Source organism: Balaenoptera acutorostrata, chromosome 6 (assembly GCF_949987535.1).
Source record: "Balaenoptera acutorostrata chromosome 6, mBalAcu1.1, whole genome shotgun sequence".
NCBI classification, from domain to species: Eukaryota; Metazoa; Chordata; class Mammalia; order Artiodactyla; family Balaenopteridae; genus Balaenoptera; species Balaenoptera acutorostrata.
Window position 1 is genome coordinate 111,486,800 of NC_080069.1, and position 20,417 is coordinate 111,507,216.

The 20,417-nt window shown below is 39.8% G+C and overlaps 1 protein-coding gene and 1 long non-coding RNA gene across 2 annotated transcripts in view; one reads left to right on the forward strand and one right to left on the reverse strand.

The window, feature by feature from the left end:
- LOC130708469 (uncharacterized) overlaps nt 1–20,417 on the forward strand; it is a 43,466-nt gene that overhangs the window by 1,386 nt on the left and 21,663 nt on the right. The window contains exon 2 of the long non-coding RNA XR_009008714.1: nt 5,712–5,768. This is a non-coding gene — a long non-coding RNA (uncharacterized LOC130708469). The remainder of the gene's footprint in view (nt 1–5,711; nt 5,769–20,417) is intronic.
- MEGF9 (multiple EGF like domains 9) overlaps nt 13,350–20,417 on the reverse strand; it is an 85,574-nt gene continuing 78,506 nt past the window's right edge. The window contains exons 5-6 of the mRNA XM_057548992.1: nt 19,880–20,149; nt 13,350–18,095 (exon numbers count right to left, since the gene is read on the reverse strand). Of these exons, the coding sequence (XP_057404975.1) occupies nt 17,644–18,095; nt 19,880–20,149 (722 nt within the window). The 3' untranslated portion in view covers nt 13,350–17,643. The remainder of the gene's footprint in view (nt 18,096–19,879; nt 20,150–20,417) is intronic.

The following is a 20,417-nucleotide window of genomic DNA, read 5'->3' on the forward strand; positions in this document are numbered from 1 at the left end:
GAGAGTGGGCAGGAACCAGCTGGCACACAGGGAAGGGGCAGTCCCTGAATCCCTGGAACCAGCAGTCCTTGCCAATGCTAAGTTCAACCAATGAGATGACTGTATCCAAAAGCAGGGAAGCTGGGGTGTCAGGATTCCTGCCCCGGTTCTGCCACTGACTCTCTGTGACCTTTGCCAGACTGCTCCTCTTCTCTGGGCCTCAGTTTCCCCAGCTGTAAAACAAGAGGGTGGGACTGGATGGATGTCTCAGGACCTCACAGCGCTGGAGCAGATTTCTTTGTGTCGATTTCAAAGCTACTAACGCACAGCGAGCTCTATTCTGGTGAGGGAGTCTGAGTTCCAGATCATCACTTCCCAGATGAAGGAACTAACTTTCCATCCAGCAGATGAAAGTTCTTGAGAAAGGACACAAGGAAGAGGATGTGCACAGTTTGACATTCCTTACGTGACACTGGTACCGGGTATATCACAGGCACCACCGCATCTCACCCTCACAACCACCCTCAGCATAGGTGTTACTGTTAGCCCCATTTCTCTCACAGATGAGAAGACTGAGGCTGAAAGAGGTAAAAATAATTTATGGTCTCCCTGCTGCTAAGTGGCAGAGCTGGGATTTGAGCCCAGGTCCCTCTGAACCCCAAAACCCTAATTGTTTCAGGAAGCCTGTCTTCTCTCTTTGTTTTTCTCCACTTTAGAATTTAGGATTAAGAGGTGAGGTCTACATCAGACAATGGTATTTCAGGGGTGTGTTCACCAGACTCTACTCCTTGGGCATGTGCTTCAGGGCGGGCACGAGATGAACCTGAGTGTGGGCAGTATAATTTCAGGACGGGAGGTCTGGGCGCCTGGATTCTGACTTTGGAAAGTCCTCCAACTTATCCTGGGACCTGGCGTCCCTTCGCCCTGCTCCTCCTTGGTTTTTCCTGTGTAAAATGGGACAGACAATGCTGAGCTCACATGGTTACATTAGATACTTTGGAATCTATAAAGGAGAAAGAGCCGGGGAGGAATTCTCCTTATGATTAATCCATTGCCCATTCGGTGAATGGCCATATTCCTGGCTTGTGTGCTAAACATTTTAGTGAACCTGGAAACTGAAAATAGAATCAATTGCACAAAAGATGGGCTATTTGGGAAGTTGTTTTCCTGTTTTCATGGTCAGGGACGAAGCCCTTTGCCCTGTCTCTGTCTCACCATGGCCTTTCTTTCTGCCAAGCCTGGAGGTGACGTCACTACCACCAGCTGTTTGGGCTCTCTGGCGCCATCTCCTTGACGACAGCCACCCAGCCACAAAGCTGGCATTATTTCCTTGGGCAAGGTCATATTGAATGGCTGGGAGGAAGTCGCTTGCAGCCAGATGTTTCTCATTAGGGTAGAACCCTCAAGACACAGGAGCTGCCATTACCAACGGCAAGAGTAACTTTTTATAGCATCAATACATACACACTGCTACTTTGCACTATTTCATTTTATCCTTAGAACGCTGTGAAGTAGATTGGGATGACTGCCCTGCTCTTCAGGTCAGGAAACAAGACTCAGAGAGGGGAAGAGATTTGCCCAAGGCCGCACTTCCTTCCTTCCTTTCTCTCTCTCTCTCTCTCTTTCTCTCTTTCTTCCTTAGCTTTTTGTTTAGAAATAATTTCAGGCTTAGAAAAAAGTTGCAAAAGTGTGCAAAGATTTCCCTGTGTAGCCTTCACCCAGCTTCCTAAATTACTAACATTTTAGGATTGGCCAAAAAGTTCGTTTGGATTCTTCCGTGCCAGCTTACAGAAAAACCCGAATGAACTTTTTGGCCAACCCAATACATAACCGTAGCACAATTGTCAAAAGTAAGAAATTACATTGATAGGATATGATTCACTACAAACATTTTTAAATTTAATCAATTTTCCCATTAATGCCATTTTTCTGGCTCAGGATCCAACCCAGGATTTGACATTGCATTTAGCTGTTATGTCTCCTCACCCTCCTCCAATCTGTGGCAATTCCTCTGTCCATGCCTTTCATGATGTTGACACTTCAGAAAAGTTCTTGCCAGTTATTCGATAGAATGTTCCTATTTTGGGGTTCGTGTGGTGTTTCCTCATGATAAAACTGAGGTTGTGCACTTTTGGCAAAAGTACCACGAAAGTGATGCTGTGCCTTTCTCAGGTACCAGGAGGCAGATGATGTTAATATGTCTCATTAATTGGTGCTGTTAACTCTGTTTTCTTGCGTAAGGTGGTATCTGCCAAGATTCTCCATGGTAAAATTACTATTTTTTTATAATTGATAAAAATCTTGTGTTGATATTTGAAACTATGTACATATCCCGTTTTTCATCAAATTTTCACCCACTTATTTTAGCATCCATTGATAATTCTTTTTTTTTTTTTTTTGGCTGCATTGGGTCTTCATTGCTGCGCACGGGCTTTCTCTAGTTGCAGTGAGCGGGGGCTACTCTTCCTTGCGGTGTGCGAGCTTCTCTTTGCGGCGGCTTTTCCTGTTGCTGAGCACGGGCTCTAGGTGCACAGGCTTCAGTAGTTGTGGCACGCAGGCTCAGCAGTTGTGGCTTGCGGGTTCTAGAGCGCAGGCTCAGTAGTTGTAGCGCACAGGCTTAGTTGCTCCACAGCATGTGGGATCTTCCTGGACCAGGGCTCAAGCCCGTGTCGCTTGCATTGGCAGGCGGATTCTTAACCACTGCACCACCAGGGAAGTCCCCATTGATAATTCTTACCCAAAACAATTATCACTGTGCTGTTTGCCAGTTGATGATATCCTGTTTTCATCATTCCTTCTATCTTTATTAATTGGAACTCTACTATAAGGAAGAGCTTTCTCTTCTCCTCCATTTATTCAGTTGTTATTTAAACCAGTATGAACTCGTGGATATTTGCTTTATTTTGTGAGTTAAAATACATTACTATCATTATTTCTTTTGTTACCCAAATTGTCCTAGGTTTGGCCAAGTCACCCTTTGAATACATAGGTGTGCCAAGATTCAAACCCAGGTCTGTCTGGTCCCAAGGTCAGCAGTATTTCTGGCTTGTCACCTGCCCCCTTGCTCACAAGAACTCTTCCCAGCCAACCCTCACCACCAGCAGTCCCTGACCAGTTCCCAATTGTTACCCACTGTCTTCCCCGTAGTGTGCTCGGTCGCTAAGCCAGTGATGCCTTCTAGGACCAGCGTCTAACCCCAGGCTGTGCACATAGCTCAATGCCAGTTTGCCAAATTAACTCAAGTCCTAACTTCTTCTCAAGATGGGAAGAAAACTGAGAAATACCCCATACCAAGGGAAGAGCATGTAGATTATTAGGCTAGAGAGGGTAATACACATCAACACCATATGATCTCAGACCTGCCAATTCTACTTTCTGAGCTTCTTTTCTTACCTGTAAACTCAGTACATTAAACAAAAACATTAAGGCTCCCTTCAGCTCTGACATTCCATGAATAACTGATATCAGTTACCATGTACTGAGTGCTTTCTGTGTGCCAGGCACTATGTTGAAACCTTACATTCAATCCTCACAATAACCATTTGAAACAGGGACTGATTATGCTCCAATTTTATAGTTGACAAAACTGAGGCTTAGAGAGGAGAGGGATTTGTCTGGCCATCCAGCTGCGAAATGTTGGAGCTGGGAGCTGAACCCAAATTTTATTCTAAATCCCAGGCTCTTAATCACTATGCCATTTGCCTTTCACTGAATTACTAGTATCCCTGCAGTCACCAGCTGGTTAAAATGCAGATAAGCAATTATAAATCAAAGTAAAACATTTTAAGTACTTTGTTAGTATAAGAAAAATAAGTGTAAGATTCTAGGGACACAAAGAAAAGAGATGAGTCATTCTGACTGAGAGGTTGGGGGAAGGTGTTTTATGAGCAAGATCTATGCCCTGCAGAAGCAGGGTAGAAACCTGTATATTCCATATGGACACCAGCTGCTCACTTTTTAACGCCAGCAGAAATAAAATAAAATTGCTATTTGATGCGACGCCATTTACAAAGCCCATGTCACTTTCTTTGATGCTGTCTCATAATTCAGACGTTTGTTATCCTTTATGAATAAGGAAACTGATTCTCAAGAGACGAACTGATTTTCCCAAAGTCACACAATAAGCTAGTGACAGAGAAAGAAACTTGGACCTCAGTTTTCTAATTCCCAAAAGGTGGTGCTCCTGAATTTTTTTTTTTTTTTTGAAACTTACAGAAGGTATCGCAAATCAAGATCTCCCTGCCTAAATTGATCTTGCTCAGTACCATGGCCAGATCCCCACGCAGCTAAACCCAGAGGCTTGGCTGTAAGAGAGTCAAAGACTTCTGGGAAAACTGTCCTAAGGTACCAGGGAAAGCTTTCAAGCACCCTTCCCAGCTGCACACTTGACTATGTAAAACAGCAACAGCTGTAGGCAAAGAAGGATAATTGAACTAATCAATTGTCTGGACATTTTGCAGGTTAGAAGAATCTTGATGTCTTAATAGTGATTAAATGTGGTGAATTCCTAATAAAAGAACAGACCAGGACCTAGCGAAGGTGGACCTCAAAGAGGTGGCTGCAGCACCTGTTTCCTCAAAGGGATCAATGTAAAGGCCCTTTGCCTTTGCATGTGCCTTCCCCTCTGTGTGGCAAGCCACCAGGTACACTGCACAGGTTGTGCCCTGTTGAGGACACCCAGCCAAGGACGGGTGGAGGCTTGAAATCCAGCCCATGCTCTGCTTGCCAGGCTGTGGGCTCTGCTTCCCAAGCTGAGTCCATTCCAAAGCAGGGGCATCTCTTCCTAACTCTCCCAAAGGAACTCTTTGTGCTAGTGGTTCTTTTTTTTTTTTTTTAATATTTATTTATTTGGCTGCACCAGGTCTTAGTTGCGGCACGCAGGATCTTTGTTGCCATGTGTGGGATCTTTAGTTGCGGGATGTGATATCTAGTTCCATGACCAGGGATCGAACCTGGGCCTTCTGCATTGGGAGTGTGGAATCCCAGCCACTGGACCACCAGGGGTGTCCCTGTGCTAGTGGTTCTTAAGAGTCTAGAATACCTTTCCTTCCTCTTCTCTGTCTAATTCCCAGAGTTTCCCCAACCATAGTTGAAGAGAATGTCCTGGGCCACAATCTGTATAGCTGCCCCACCTCTGAACTTCCAGAACACCCTGGTCTTATTTATGGCACTTACACAGCTCTGTAACTGTCCATTAACTTGCCTGTCTCCTCTATTAGACTGAGCTCCTTGAGAACAGGACTTTATTTTAAATCAATTTTATTGAGATATAATTTATATGCAGTAAAATGCACCCAGTTTAAGTATACATTCTGATGTATTTTGACAAACGTGTACACCCATGTAACCACCACCACAGCCAAGGTATAGAGCAGTGCTCTCCAAAAGAACTTTCCGGGATGATGGAAATGTTCTGAATTAGCACTGTCCAATAGGGTAGCCACTGGCCACGTGTGGCTGTTGAACCCTGGAATTGTGGTTATGGGAATGAGGAACTTAAGTCTTTTAACTTTTTTGTGGGGGGAGGGCCTCACCTTGTAGCATGCGGGATCTTAGTTCCCCGACCAGGGATGGAACCCATGCCCCCTGCGGTGGAAGCACACAGTCTTAACCACTGGACCGCCACGGAAGTCCCAGTTTTTATCTTTTTTTGAAGTATAGTTGATTTACAATATTGGGTTAGTTTCAGGCGTACAACATAGTAATTCATTTTTTGCTTTGTTTTTTTGCAGATTATACTCCGTTATAGGTTATTACAAGACATTGGGTATAATTCCCTGTGCTATACAGTAAGTCCTTTTTGCTTCTCTATTTTATGTATTTTATTTCGAATCTGTTAATCCCATACTCCTAATTTGTCCCTCCCCCATCCCTCTCCCCTTTGGTAACCATAAGTTTGTTTTCTAGGACTGAGAGTCTGTTTCTGTTTTGTAAATGGATTCATTTGTATTATTTTTTAGATTCTACATATAAGTGATATCATTAAGTATTTGTAAAATTTTTATCTTAAATTTAAATAGCCACATGAGGCTAGTGGCAACTGTATTAGCATTGATATAAAACATTTCCATCATGCCAAAAAGTTCCCTTGTGATCCAGTCCCAGTCAATCTCCCTTCCACTTCAGGAAACCATGATCTACTTTCTATCATTAAAGATTTGCCTTTTCTAGAGTTTCAGGTACCTGGCATCATACAGTATGTACACTTTCTGTGCCTGGCTTCTTTTGAAAACAGGTACTTTTAATTCTATATCCTAAAGTCTATCATAGTGCCTGGCAGATAATTGGTGTTTAATAAATGTTGGTGAAAGAGTGAATTATAAACCTTAATTAGAATTAATGATCTTATCCCAAACACTCTTTTTTCCCCACCTAATAGAATACAAGAGTGAAAAAGGCCCTCACAGAGACCATTTAACTAAATCTCTTGGATGAACCAATGGAAATACTGAGACCCAGATGGGTTCCATGGCCTGTCCCAGTTCACTCTGTAAACTTAGAGCGAGGGTTACAGCCTACATGTGCAGACACCAAGGCTTGTACTCTTCTCACTTCCCAATACCCACCTCCCATCCGTTTCCCATAGGCAAACATGGCAACTCTGTGAATCCCCATGGGACCACAGGGATGCCTGCAAGATGCCATGCTGCCTACTTCAGCCTCCTGTGGATGCCATCCTGGCCCCAGATCACTTACCGAAGCACAGAAACAGCAGCGATTAAACTCAGAAAAGTATCTCATTTCATTCCAAGCATACCTAAAACCTAGGAGTGACCTTCCTCCAATACTGGGCTGTGGGTTGGTTTTCTGCTCAGAAAACAAGCCACCTGGTACCGCTCAATAGAGAAAGAATAACACTGCATTTTGGGGGGGGTAACACTTTTATTGAAGACCTCCTAAATAAAAGGGAGAGAGGAAAGGACCTACCATTCATTATAGATGTGGCATGTGCTGGGGTGCTTCACATATGATTTCATTTAACCTCAGTGCAACCTTAAGAGGTCAGCATCATTATTCCTTCTACAGGTAAGGACAGTAGGATTAAGAGCCATCAGTTATCTTGCCCAGAATACTACAGTGTGGAGCCTGCACTGGAATCCTCTCTGCTTCCAAAGCTGATACTCTTTGTACTACAACCTATTGTCTTTTAGAACTCAGTTAAAGAGCTTTTCTACTGATGTTCCAGGATGCATCCTTTCATTAGTAATAGCTAAGTAATCTATATTGTTGTTTGCTGGGAAACTCAGCTAAATTAGGTGCCAATTACTAATGTAGCCTTAGCCTAGCTTTGCTGGTATACTTCTACCTCCTCTTTGGTATACTAAACTGGTACTTTCATCCTTTATTTAGTGGTTTAATGATCTCTGTCTTTTAATACAAAAGGTGAGGTATGGATTATAAGTAAATGAAGTTCATTCTTTACTCAGGACCAATACCTGTTAACACTGCTACCTTTTCATTTTAACTGAAGGAGATTCAAAATGTAACTGTTGCCAAACTCTGATCCTTGCTCCGGCATACAAAGGCCTCTCCATTTCAGACAATTGCTTTGGGGATTAATGGCCCATTGGAGTCTCTACAATTTGCTTAATTGCCCCCAAATTATTATCTCAACTAAAACAGAATCTTAAGAGACAACCATTAATGTCTTTATCCTTGTCTGGAAGAATCTCATCTCTTGGCAAAAATAGCTTCTTCAAATGAAACTGGATAATCCCCTGGCCATGGTGATTAAAGGTAACAATGGCTCATTTAAAAAATGTTTTGGGGGAATTAAAAAGCTGAGATTTAGCCTGTTCTGCAAGCTATTGAAAATAAAGGCAGGAAGGGGAGGACAACAAAAGCATCCATATATCAGAGTAAGTTTGCTTCCTGCCCAGTCAGCACAGGTCACAATGTCTGAGGATATGCAATCCAGTCTGTGGGCGAGATCTCTCTCTGCACTATAGGCGTGAGCTTCATCGGCACCATTCCGCTGAAGGAAATTTTGTGCTGTTTGTTCCCAGTGTCACTCAGAAACATCCCTATTTACAAATGACTTGGTGCTGCCCCAGATAACAGTCTATTTGGTTTTTGGTTTAGGCTTGCATTACTTTAAAGCTTACAAACTGCAGTTCTTACATGCCTTTACCATATTTACCAGAGTAAACCCTGCAGTACAGCAGATTCCATCACTCATTCATTCACTAACATTTATTGAGCACCTTTTGGTACCAGGGCTATGCTTGGCAATGGCATTAAAAGATGTATACAGTCCCAGCCCTCAACCTGAACAGATAATTTGATAGTAGAGAGTATCATCATCATCATCTTCTTCTTTAACATCATGTTATTATCATGAATGAATGTTGGATTTTGTCAAATACTTTTTCTGCATCTATTGAGATAGTCATCTTAAGATTTTTTTAAGTCTGTGTGAATTTCATTGATTTTCAAATATCACACCAACCATGCATTCATGGAATAAATTCCAGTTGGTTGTGAAATACTATCTTTTTATATATATATATATAATTATTAAATTATATATTAAATATATTTTATATATTGCTGTATTTAATTTGCTTAAGTTTTCTTAGAAATATTTGTATCTGTGTTCTGTCTGTAGTTTTTCTTTTCTTGTGATGTCTGTCTGGTTTTGGCATCAGGGTAATGCTAGTCTAATAGAATGAATTGGGAAGTATTATATCCTTTTTAATCTTCCGGACCAAGTTTGTGTGGAATTGATATTATGTTTCATGGAATTTACCAGCGAAGCTATCTGGGCCTGGAGTTTCCTTTGTGGAAGGTTGTTAAATATAAATTCAATGTCTTTAATAGTTATAGGGCTCCTTAGGTTATCTGTTTGAGTGAGCTTTGGTAATCTGTGTCTTTCAATGAATCTGTACATTTCACCTGTCATCAAATTTATTGGCATAAACTTCTCTTATTATCCTTTTAATGTCTGTAGGATCTATAGTGACATCCCCTTATTACTGGGTTTTTAAAAAAATTTTCATGATCATTCTGGCTGGAAATTTATCAATTTTATTGAATTTCTCAACTTCTAGTTCATTGATCTTTTGTTTTCTTTTACATTTATTTTTGCCCTTATTTTTATTCTTTCTTATCTTCTACTTACTTGAGGTTTATTTTTCTCTTCCTTTTCTAGTTTAAGATAGAATCTTAGGTCACTGATTCGAGATCTTTCTTCTCTAATATAAACACTCAGTGCTTTGAACTTCCCTCTAAGCACTGCTTCAGCTGCATCCCACAAATTTGAAATGTTGTGTTTTCATTTTCAGTCAGTTCAAAATACTTTCTATTTTATTCATTTCTTCTTTGACCCATGTGTTATTTACAAGCATGTTAGTTTTTAAGTATTTCAGAATTTTCCAGATATGTCTGTTACTAATTTTTAATTTAATTCCATGCAGAGAACATATTTTGTATGATTTAATATTTTTTAATTTAAGACTTATTTTATGGCCCAGTGTGTGGTCTATCTTGGTAAATGTTCCATGTACAGTTGAAAGGAATGTATATCCTTCTATTGTTGAGTGAGTGTTCCATGTCAGTTAGGGTAAAGTTGGTGACAAGTACTCTGTATCCTTACTACTCTTCTACTTGTTCTATATGTTATTGAGAGAAGGGTTGCAATCTCCAACTGTAATTGTGCTTTTTCCTATTTCCCTTTTCAGTACTATCAGTTTTTGCTTCATGTGTACTGAAGCTCTGTTCTTAAGTGCATAAATATTTAGGATTTTTATACCCTCCTGATGAATTTATTCTTTTAGCATTATGAAATAAAATGTAGTGGATTTGCTTTGTTTCTTTAGTACAGACATCACCAAGTTATGATATTTCTGTCTAAACATTTTCTGTATATGCATTTTTTCAAGAGTTGAAATCATGTGTATCCATCAGTTTTTATCCTATTAAAAATTTTCACCATAACATGTTACATAAATATCAGAGTATACGTGTATGTGTGTATACACACACACAGTGTTTAAAAAGAATACAATGAAAACCCATGTACACACATACTACTTAAGAAAGAATATTACCAATACCTTTGGAGTCATGTGTGCATGCCCCTCTCCCTTCCAAGGTTATCTTTAGTTTTGTATTAATCATTCGTTTTCCTTTACAGTTTTCCCACATAATGTATTTTTAAACAACATATTCCATTTCCCATTTTTGGCCATTATATAAAAGAAATTATATTGTATATATTCTATGACTAGCTTTTTTTGCATGACATTATGTTTTGAGACTCATCCATGATGTATATACCTGTACTTCATTCATTCATTTTCAACTACTGTATAAATTCTGTTCAGAGTATATGGATAGACCACAATTTATCCATTCTTCTACTGACAAACAATCGGGATATTTCCAGTTATTTTGCTATAACAAATGATACTGCAATGAAGAGTCTGAAACACAGGTCCTGGTACACATACATAAGAGCTTCTTTAAACTGTATACCAGAAGTAGAATTGCATGCACATTTTCAAAATATTCTATTTTTTTCACTTAATTTTTTTTTTTTTTTTTTTTTTTTTATAGCTACTTTATTTATTTATTTATTTATTTTTGGCTGTGTTGGGTCTTCAGTTCGTGCGAGGGCTTTCTCTGGTTACGGCAAGTGGGGGCCACTCTTCATCGCGGTACGGGGACCGCTCTTCATCGCGGTGCGCGGGCCTTTCACTATCGCGGCCCCTCCCGTTGCCGGGCACAGGCTCCAGACGCGCAGGCTCAGCAGCTGTGGCTCACGGGCCTAGCCGCTCCGCGGCATGTGGGATCTTCCCAGACCAGGGCTCGAACCCGCGTCCCCTGCATTAGCAGGCAGACTCTCAACCACTGCGCCACCAGGGAAGCCCTATTTTTTTCACTTAATTTTAATTGTTTTTAATCATTCTTCCTTAGTCTTTTTTTTATAAATTTATTTATTTGTTTTTTTTTGGCTGTGTTGGGTCTGTTGCTGCATGCAGGCTTTCTCTAGTTGCGGCAGGCGGGGGCTACTCTTTGTTGTGGTGCACGGGCTTCTCATTGCAGTGGTTTCTCTTGTTGCGGAGCACGTTGCTTTAGGCACGCGGGCTTCAGTAGTTGTGGCTTGCAGGCTCTAGAGCTCAGGCTCAGTAGTTGTGGCGCACGGGCTTAACTGCTCCACAGCATGTGGGATCTTCCCGGACCAGGGATCAAACCCACGTCCCCTGCATTGGCATGCGGATTCTTAACCACTGCACCACGAGAGAAGCCCCTTCATCCTTATTATTAATGACAATATGTTAATTCAGCAGGTGTATGCACTAAGCCATGTCTCTGTTGTTGAACATCTAGAGTTTGTCTCCATTTTTTTGAACTTTATACACGACTCTGGGGGAAAAAAAATTTTTTTTTGGCACAGAAGTCTCTGCTTTTTAGGTCATTTCCTTATGAGAGATTCCCAGAAGTGGATTTCTTGAATCAAGGCTGTACCAATTTACATTCAGTGGGGGAGGGGATTATTGCTGAAATACATAAAGTAATCCCCATCCCAATAGCTGTTAATCCTTTCGGGATCATAGATCCTTTAGATACTGTGATTAAGGGTATGGACCTTTTCTCCAGGGAAAAAAACCACACACAAATTGTTTATATTCACAAGTAAGCATACAATCTCAAGAGTTTCTCAGACCCTCTGAACCCTGTATGCTGACATCTCTATTAAATAAGAAACATTGTCTTACCCACTGAATATAAAATTTCTTATAATACCTCACCAAATAAGTTCACAGACCAACTGTTGTATCTGTCAAATACTTTCCGTTTTAAACCACCATTTACTGAGTACCCATAACATGCCAGCACTGTGCCAGATACAAGAGACAGAAGAGGAGATGCTCCTGGCTTCAAGGAATGCAGTCTACTGAGGAAGACATAATATAACAAGTATTTGTAACAAAATATGTGCAATAATAGGTCTTCATTAGGCAACTGGAGATATAAATTAAGGACTTATCAACCTTCTTTTATCAAGGGTTTGCAAAGAATGAATAAACATTCTCAAGGATGTTATAGATAGAAGAAACAGTACCAGCAAAGGGAGAAAGACATCATATAACCTGGCATATATAGGAAATTATACATGAGTTTGTACAGTTGGGTTAGAATGGTAGTGAGCATAAGGAAGGGCGAAGACTCTTCCTTATTTGGAGCAGAGATTAAGAAAAACCTATTGACATCACAGGACTTTAGCAACTGGTCTGACAACACAAAGGAAACCACAAAAGAAGATCTCCTCCCAAACACTTCCTTTATTACCCAAACCTACTCATATTACAAAGAAAGAAAACATTTTGCCTGTTTTCTCTGCAACTGTCTGAAGTTCAGTGTTCAACACACAACGTGTATTCTTTTTTTTTTAATTTATTTATTTTATTTATTTATTTTTGGCTGCATAGGGTCTTCGTTGCTCTGCGCAGGCTTCCTCTAGTTGTGGAGAGCGGGGGCTACTCTTCGTTGCGGTGCGCGGGCTTCTCCCTGAGGTGGCTTCTGTTGTTGTGGAGCATGGGCTCTATAGCACAGGCTCAGTTAGTTGTGGCACACGGGCTCAGTAGTTGTGGCTCGTGGGCTCTGGAGCACAGGCTCAGTAGTTGTGGCTCACGGGCTTAGTTGCTCCGCGGCATGCTGGATCCTCCCGGACCAGGGCTCGAACCCGTGTCCCCTGCATTGGCAGGCGGACTCTCAATCACTGCGCCACCAGGGAAGCCCCAAAAACAGGATTTTAAAGTTCAAATGTCAACCAGCTGAAGCTGAATAAACCAACTGAAGTTTATAAAGCTCTCAGGACAAAGGCCTGACTTATTTTTTCTTCTTTTTCAGGGTACCCCTTGGATCTCTAGATGGCATCCTTTGAGCTTTGTCAAAATAGAGGATCTCCAAGGGTACCTCAAAAGAGTAAAACGATGTATTCTCATTACAGGTTATCTAACAAACACATAGAACATGGTTCCCTTCATATTCTAAAGAAAGGACATTTTTTACATGCATGAAAAAGAAATCCAAAAGGAGCAAGTTTTTTCTGTAATATTTTCATGGAAAACCCAATGGATCTCATTGGAGACAAGTAAAAGCACAAACAAGAATATATGTTAATATATGCTTTTTTCTCAGGGTGTTTTGTTTTGTTCTGAGAGGGGGTAATCTTCTTCGTGTGGCATTTCTTTTCCTAAGTGGAAAACATTCTTTAAAGGAACTTCTTAAAACAGAAAGCATGGTCAGTAAATGAAGGGTTCAAAGACTTTCATGAAGTGGTTTGAAAATAAGTAATCTGTGACATATATTAAAAGACTTCCAAAAACTCTGACCACATAAAAAAGTAAAACAACAAATCTACAATAGGTACAAATTATATACATTTATTTTTTAATAATTTTAAATAACACTCTTGTATAAATTCTTTCATATATTCAAATCATACACAAATTTAGAAATGCATCATGAAGCCTAGTACAGCATATGCATGAGACATGTTTTTAAAATTTGTGTTAGAATTTTAGTGACATAAACACAAGTTTAATGTTTCAGAAACACTCCCCAATTGCTTGGGCTGAAATTTAACATAGTACAGAGTGCTTGTGCCTAGCATGAAAACATCACTGTAAATCAGTTCGCTCTTGGACTAGTTTAGACCTAAAGCCTGGGCTCACGTTCTAGGGCTGCTGGTTCAGTTACTGCGTATGCATGATAAGTAAGAAAGTTTCCCAATGGCCTTTGAAAAAGCATCATTCAACCACTGACATTGTGATGATCCAGAACTGTTCTAGTCCATGGGATGTCATTTGACTTCTTCCGCTGAATCAGTGTGTTCTTCCTGCTTCTCCCCTTGGCATAATCACTGGCTCGGGGCTGAAGGGAAAACTTGCATTAACCTTCCGTTACTCCCCTGCACACACCAAACTCATTTTAGCTTCCAAATTCCTATCAAGATGATCATAATAGACCAAAGGTTCTTCGTGGATGAGGCCAGAAATGCCTTCTTTGCTCTAACAGATTACATTGGGTTGCTTTTTACTTCTCTGACATTTCTGTCAGAGAGCTTTCCTTGACATATATAAATTCAACTCCTTCCCACATACCTCAAAATACAAGAACCAGGGAATGTTCATTATAAGTGGTGCTATGTTCACCATATGTGCTACAGAAAATACAGGACCAAGGTGAATGATTTAATAACCCAGTCCAAACTGAGGCTGTCAGGAAGAAGTATTGTTGCTTCAGCTCTCTGGCTCCAAAATAGCACAAGAAGGACTAAGTGTCCTCAAGGCACTCAGCTGACCAAAATGAACTAGTGGGTCAGTGAGTATTGCTTTAGTGGCCAATTTTCTGGGACTATTGGGGCTAGAGAGTAGACGTATAATTTGATGCTTCCACAAATCCTCTCCCCCCAAATCTCTCTCCTCCCATTCCACATCTGCTCTGTTCTCCTCTCTTAAAATTCAGGTATCCCTAAGAGTAACACAGTAGGTCCATAGGACCTTAGTACAAATGAGGTTTAGTTTTTATTATCATTTTTCTCTATAACTGGAGAAATTCCATTAGAAGAGACCTCTGGGAGGTAGAGGATGGAGGGAGGGAGGGAAGGAGGGAGGGGAAAGTAAGGGAGGACAGACATACTTAACAACACTACCGAGGGCATCTGTCAGAAATGCGGAAGGGCTTACTAAAACGAATTAATGAAGATAAAAGTATCACTTAATAGCAGTATCTGTCATTCATCAATAAGATTCATACTAGTCTTATGTCATTTGAAAATAAACACATTCCTAATCCTTAGACAAAAATTCTTCCAATATTAGTCTTTCTAAAGGACGTATGGGATCCTGGTGCTAAACGCCATAGTTCACGGGGATCATGCCTTTAGAGAAATGACTATTGTGCAATGTATTCCATACTGGTTTCCTAGTCTGATTTTGGTGGTAGATCACTTCATGATTGATTTCATTTTAGAGCAAAATTATTTCCACCAGCAGAAGCATGGGACACTAAAGAATATTATTTAAAACAGATTTTAAGACCTTAATTTTTTCCATCAGGACAAATTGAGAACATGACCTAGGAGCTGTTCATAAATATTTAAAGGTAAACGTTCTTTGTGATTCAGTTTTTGCAATATCTTTTAAAGTGTGTTTCATGGAATCTCTACATGGCCAGAATCCGGACTATTTGGCTTTGGCTCTTAGACCCCAACAAACTCTTTCTTTCTCTGTTCGGTTAACTTCTGTTTAACAAATGCTTATTTCTCACCATCCTCAATCCCTGGCTTGAGGGGGTAGTAATCTGGGGGAAAGGCAGGTATGTCACTTCACACAATTCCTTGGAACTATGCACTGCACAGTCTATACACGCATATGTGGCAGCTGCTGGGGAAATCAGGTTTTCTTTCCCTGCTTGGAAGGATTAGTTCACTTTAATGAAGCACAAACTGGTATTTTTATTTTCTTATCACCAATACTGGCTTCAGAGAGTAATCCTCCTGTGTTCTTTCCACAAAGTCCTTCATGGCTGTATGGCCCTGGATTGTACCTTGTACCTAGAAAAATTAGAAACGTTCACAGATGGGACTCTTCCTCCCAGCCTTCTTGTGTTCATGGCTGGGCAGTTTCTGCACAAGCATATGGTTGAAAGAACATGTGCTTCAGAGTTAGGAGTCCTGATTCCAAGCCTAATAATGACATATTATATAGCTTTGAACAAGACATTTAACCTCACCTATAAAATGGGAACAACAATTACTTCCTCAGGGGCCTATGGTGAGGAACAAAGGACACACATATAGAAAGATGCTTTGCAAACTGCAAAGGGCTACAGAGATAGTAACTAATTTTAATGTAATGTAATCTCTACTTTCACGAACAATGGCCAAATATTCGGAGCACCTAAGGTTAATAGAAGCAGGTTACCTGCCTGTGCGTCCTCCAGAGCATCGTCTCCAAACCCTGAGAACAACTACAGAGGGATGACCGAATTTCAGGCATTTCTCTGGGGAAGTTAGGCAAAGGTATCAACTTGGATTTCCTAGGTCTAATCTTTGCTTTTTTTTTTCTAACCACTTGACAGTTTGCTCTCCTTCCTAATAAATATCTATATTTGACTTCTGGCTGCTTTTCCTGGCTTGCTTAATCTACAATCTGTCAATATCATAATTAGATGAGAGCAAAGGTAGAGAGGGCCTCTAAGAAAAAACTGCGTCTAAAAGCAAGGACTAACTATACCCACTCAACCACAGAGCTACCCTCTAACCAGACAAGAAGAAGGTACAAGAACTGTAGCACTGCAGAGAGATGGTACACACCTCATGGCATGTGAGTGACAGGCTACGTTCAAATGTAGGAAGTATTTTGGGGTGGGGGGAGAATATAAATATTTCACAGGCATGATATTTCACAGGGGATCCCAAGTAATATGATGGCTTTTCTTTTGGAACTAAAATATTTCTAATTCCTTTGGAAGACTATGTTTTACATTAAAAAAAATTCTTTAATGAGAATATGTTCTACATTAATCTATGTAAAATATATAGAGGCTAATGTCTAATTAGGTGAGTAGTTTGGAGAGTGCAGCCTGTGTCCCAGCTTAACAAACACTGTCTTCAAAATCTATTGCTTGAATCTATAGGAAGCCAAGACCATAGAACTCTACTTTTAGATTGAAAAAGGGAAAGAAAAATTAGAAACACCCAACCTCTTATAAATTTCAACAGTGTCCAAAGAGGGACTAAAAATGACTGATGCTCACCAGAGTCCCAGCTCTAGCAATATTGCCATCTATGTTACAGTATTTTAACCCCATATTTTCTTTTTACAACTCCATTAACTGCTGTACAAATAAATTCTAGATGATAAAATATGACATGATTTTTTTTTACAAATAGATACAAATACAATGCTGACCAGATATTCTACATTAACTATATACACCTTATTTCTCTAGAGGCAGGAATATTCCTTATTTTTAGACAACTTATCATTTACACTGAGACCCTAAGGAGGACCATCAGCTTCCTGCTCCCAGATGTTGCCTTCCTCTCTCTACCATTAGAAGCTTATCCTGTGCTTTAATCTTATCATTGAGCAAGAATTCTGGAAGGAAAAATCAAACCTTCTAAAGATCTTCTTGGGACTTTTCTGCCCCTATTCTGGAAATAATCAAGGTTGTTTATTGTGATACAGCCCCAACATCAGCTTTTCCTCAATGAATACCACCCCTGACCCCTCCTTTAAAAAAATGTGTTTCAGGAATGGAGATGAAGTCTTCTGGCAGTCCTTTCCCACTCCACATCCATCATCCTGTTTCCGCTGGTCTGATAAACGCTTCCCCAGGAGTCTGTTTGGAGGTGAAAGTGGATTTGGGCTGCACTATGCGGTTCCGCCTTTCTATACTCCCATGTGGTTTGGTACAAAAATATACTTTACTTCAAGTCCTTATTGTCAGTGACTGCTTCAGATCTTCACGGGAAATCTAAGAGTAATAGGCTAGTACATTATAAATTTGTACCTGAAAATTTCAGATGCACTATATGCCTTTGCTTTCTCATCGCAGTGACTCTACCCAGGCTTTGTTTGGCCCAGGGGCGGACGCTGTTTTAGTAAGCACTGTGGTCTCACAATCCTGGAGAACAGCTCTAGCTCCTTAGGCTTTATAGTTATGTATTGGTGTCGTCAGGGTCAGTTGCCCATTGGGAGCCACTTCATTGCCATCATCTTCCAACAATCCTGACACATCTGCATTGGGAATGCTGTCATGGTAGCTGCTGAAACTGATATTGTCTTCTTTTAGCTCAATGGTCCAAAAGGGGGCGTTGAGTTTCCGGTTTTGGTACTCCCGGTACATATATACGGCCCCCACAAAACCCATCAGCAGCACCACCACGATGATGATGACTGTCAAAATGATGATGTTAAACTGGGTCCATGATACATCAGCTAAAGCTGATGTGCTATTTTCAGCAGAGCTTACTGAAAAGATAGTCTGCAGGGTTGTAGGGGTAAATGTACTATTTATAACAGGGGTGGGCACTGATGTGGTCAAAGAGGCATTGGAAACCAAAATGGTAGAACCTTCAGGTGTTGGAACAATAACTTCTGAAAATAAAAACAGAGAATGAAATGTAAAAGACAAAACATCTTGTTTTAAGAAACCATAAAAGAAATACACATGGGAGTGGAAATTGATATGGGATGTTGACATGATACTCTGCTTTAAGGTAATGCAAGTTAAAAATAACTTTTTAAGAAATATCATGAAAAGAATCAGGGTCTAGAAAGCTAGATTATTACATCCATGGCTGTTATCCAAAATGTATAATATCTATGCTACAATCTTTGGGAAAATTCTAATGTTGGAGTTTTCCAACCTTCTGTACTCTTGTATAGATTCATACAAATTCCTGAAAAGGTAGTAAATATGTCACTAGAGACTTCTAAATCACTTGGTTAAAAGTGATTTAGATAATAATCATTTGAACTAAGATAAGTTCAACATGTCTGATGGCATTTCATAAAGGTAAAATTCTCTTCAATGGAGGCAAAAACAAAATAGGAAAAATTGTATTTCTAGTTACTTCTGAAAAACACAATTTAAATATCCAAAGTTGATATGAGCCAAGACAGAAAACAGCCATTGCAAGCGTAGTGATTCTTCCTTTATGTAGATTATAGCTATTTTATAACTAAGGTACTATACTTTGTACTTTTAATGCAGCATAGCTCAGTAGAAATACCAAAAGCTTTGGAATCAAGTAGAACTGTGTGGTAATAAATAAGTCAGTTAATCTTTTTAAAACTGAGGTTCCTCACCAATAAAATGGGAATAATGATATCTCCTTTGCAGAGTTCTTGGGAAGGATTAAATTAGATAAGGTACTATATAACATTATCACATTTAATGTTTACAGTGCTTGGCACATAGTAGGCACTCAACAAAATGATTACTATTATCATTACAATTCATCACTACAGTCAGACACATCAATCTATCCTAAAAAGAGGCATGTTTTACATTTCCTAATAACTAATAAGAAAAATCATCACAGCCCTGTCAGCTAAGTATGGACAAGGTATGCCTCCAGTGGGAAAGAGAATTGAGTGACAGGACCTCCAGGCTAATGATAGGGTTCAATGTGAGCTTTTTAGCCTTGATAACAGCAGAATAAGGATATCAAGAAAATGGCAGAAGGATAACCCTTGCCACAGACCAACTGCCTATCAGCCCAGTATTCAGCATCTGTCAGAATATCAAAGAATGGTTTATAGAAGAGCATGGCCTAATCTCTATGACCTAATAAAGCCTGAATATCCCTAATTCAGCCTAAATTTCTAATCATTAATTTTTATCTAAACCCTTACTGAACTTCCCTGTAAGAAACATTTTGCCATATGAATAACTTTTTATTTTAAAAATTGAGGAATATTTTTACTGTTTCCTCCATCACACCTGGGAAAACTTAAGCCCAAAGTTAGGACAGAAGTTAGAATAAACCCTTGTTTCTCAGCTGGAACTTCTAACCAGATATAGATTTCTACTTAAAAAGACCTTTGATGATCACTGGAAGTGATGAGAATACAGGAAGCAAAGGATAAAAGAAATGACAGGACTTTAAAAATATTTTTAAAAAAATAGATGAAGAGAAAATGTGAGAACACTGCAATGACTTTGTCTTGGTCCTCAGATTTCTAGAGTTGACTCTGGAGTCTCAGGAGAGCAACAGGAATAGAAGGAAATCTCTTTAGGCAAATATCTATCAAAATCTATTTCCAGAAAACTTCTCTGGTAGGATTGGAAGCTTTTACAAAGCTAAAAGTAGCTGTCCTGAAATTTTCACTGCTAGGTTTAAATATTAAATTTACAACTTTAGGTGAAGCTTTACCTTTCTTGATGCAATTTCCCTCGAGGTCTTGAACATAACCTTCTAGGCAGTTCTCACACCAAAACCCAGTGGTGTTATGGAGGCAGTTGATGCACTCACCACTCTCAGGCTTACAAATCTTTGGAGTTTTAACTGGGTCCACGTGGCCATGACACTGGCACTCCATACAGATGCTGTCAGAATTGTAATAGCCATTGTCACATTCATTGCAGTTCTGGCCCATGTAACCATCTTTACACCGGACACATTCAGGTTTCAATTCACCCAGTTCTGAAAGAGAGAGAACATCAAAATAATTTAGTAAAATTTCAAGCTACAATTGAAAATGCAAAACTACTACTAGTCCCCCCACCAGAACAGTTTACACACCCTGCCTACTATCTCCTCTCAAACTTAAGAAACACATGGAATTCAAACTAATAATTTACACCTTATTTATTAATTGTCCAGTTTGTTGTGAGAATGATAGGGCCACCCAGAAAATCTATTTAGGTAGAGAAGGAAAGAAGTGTACCTACATAAAGAATCTGAGTAATGA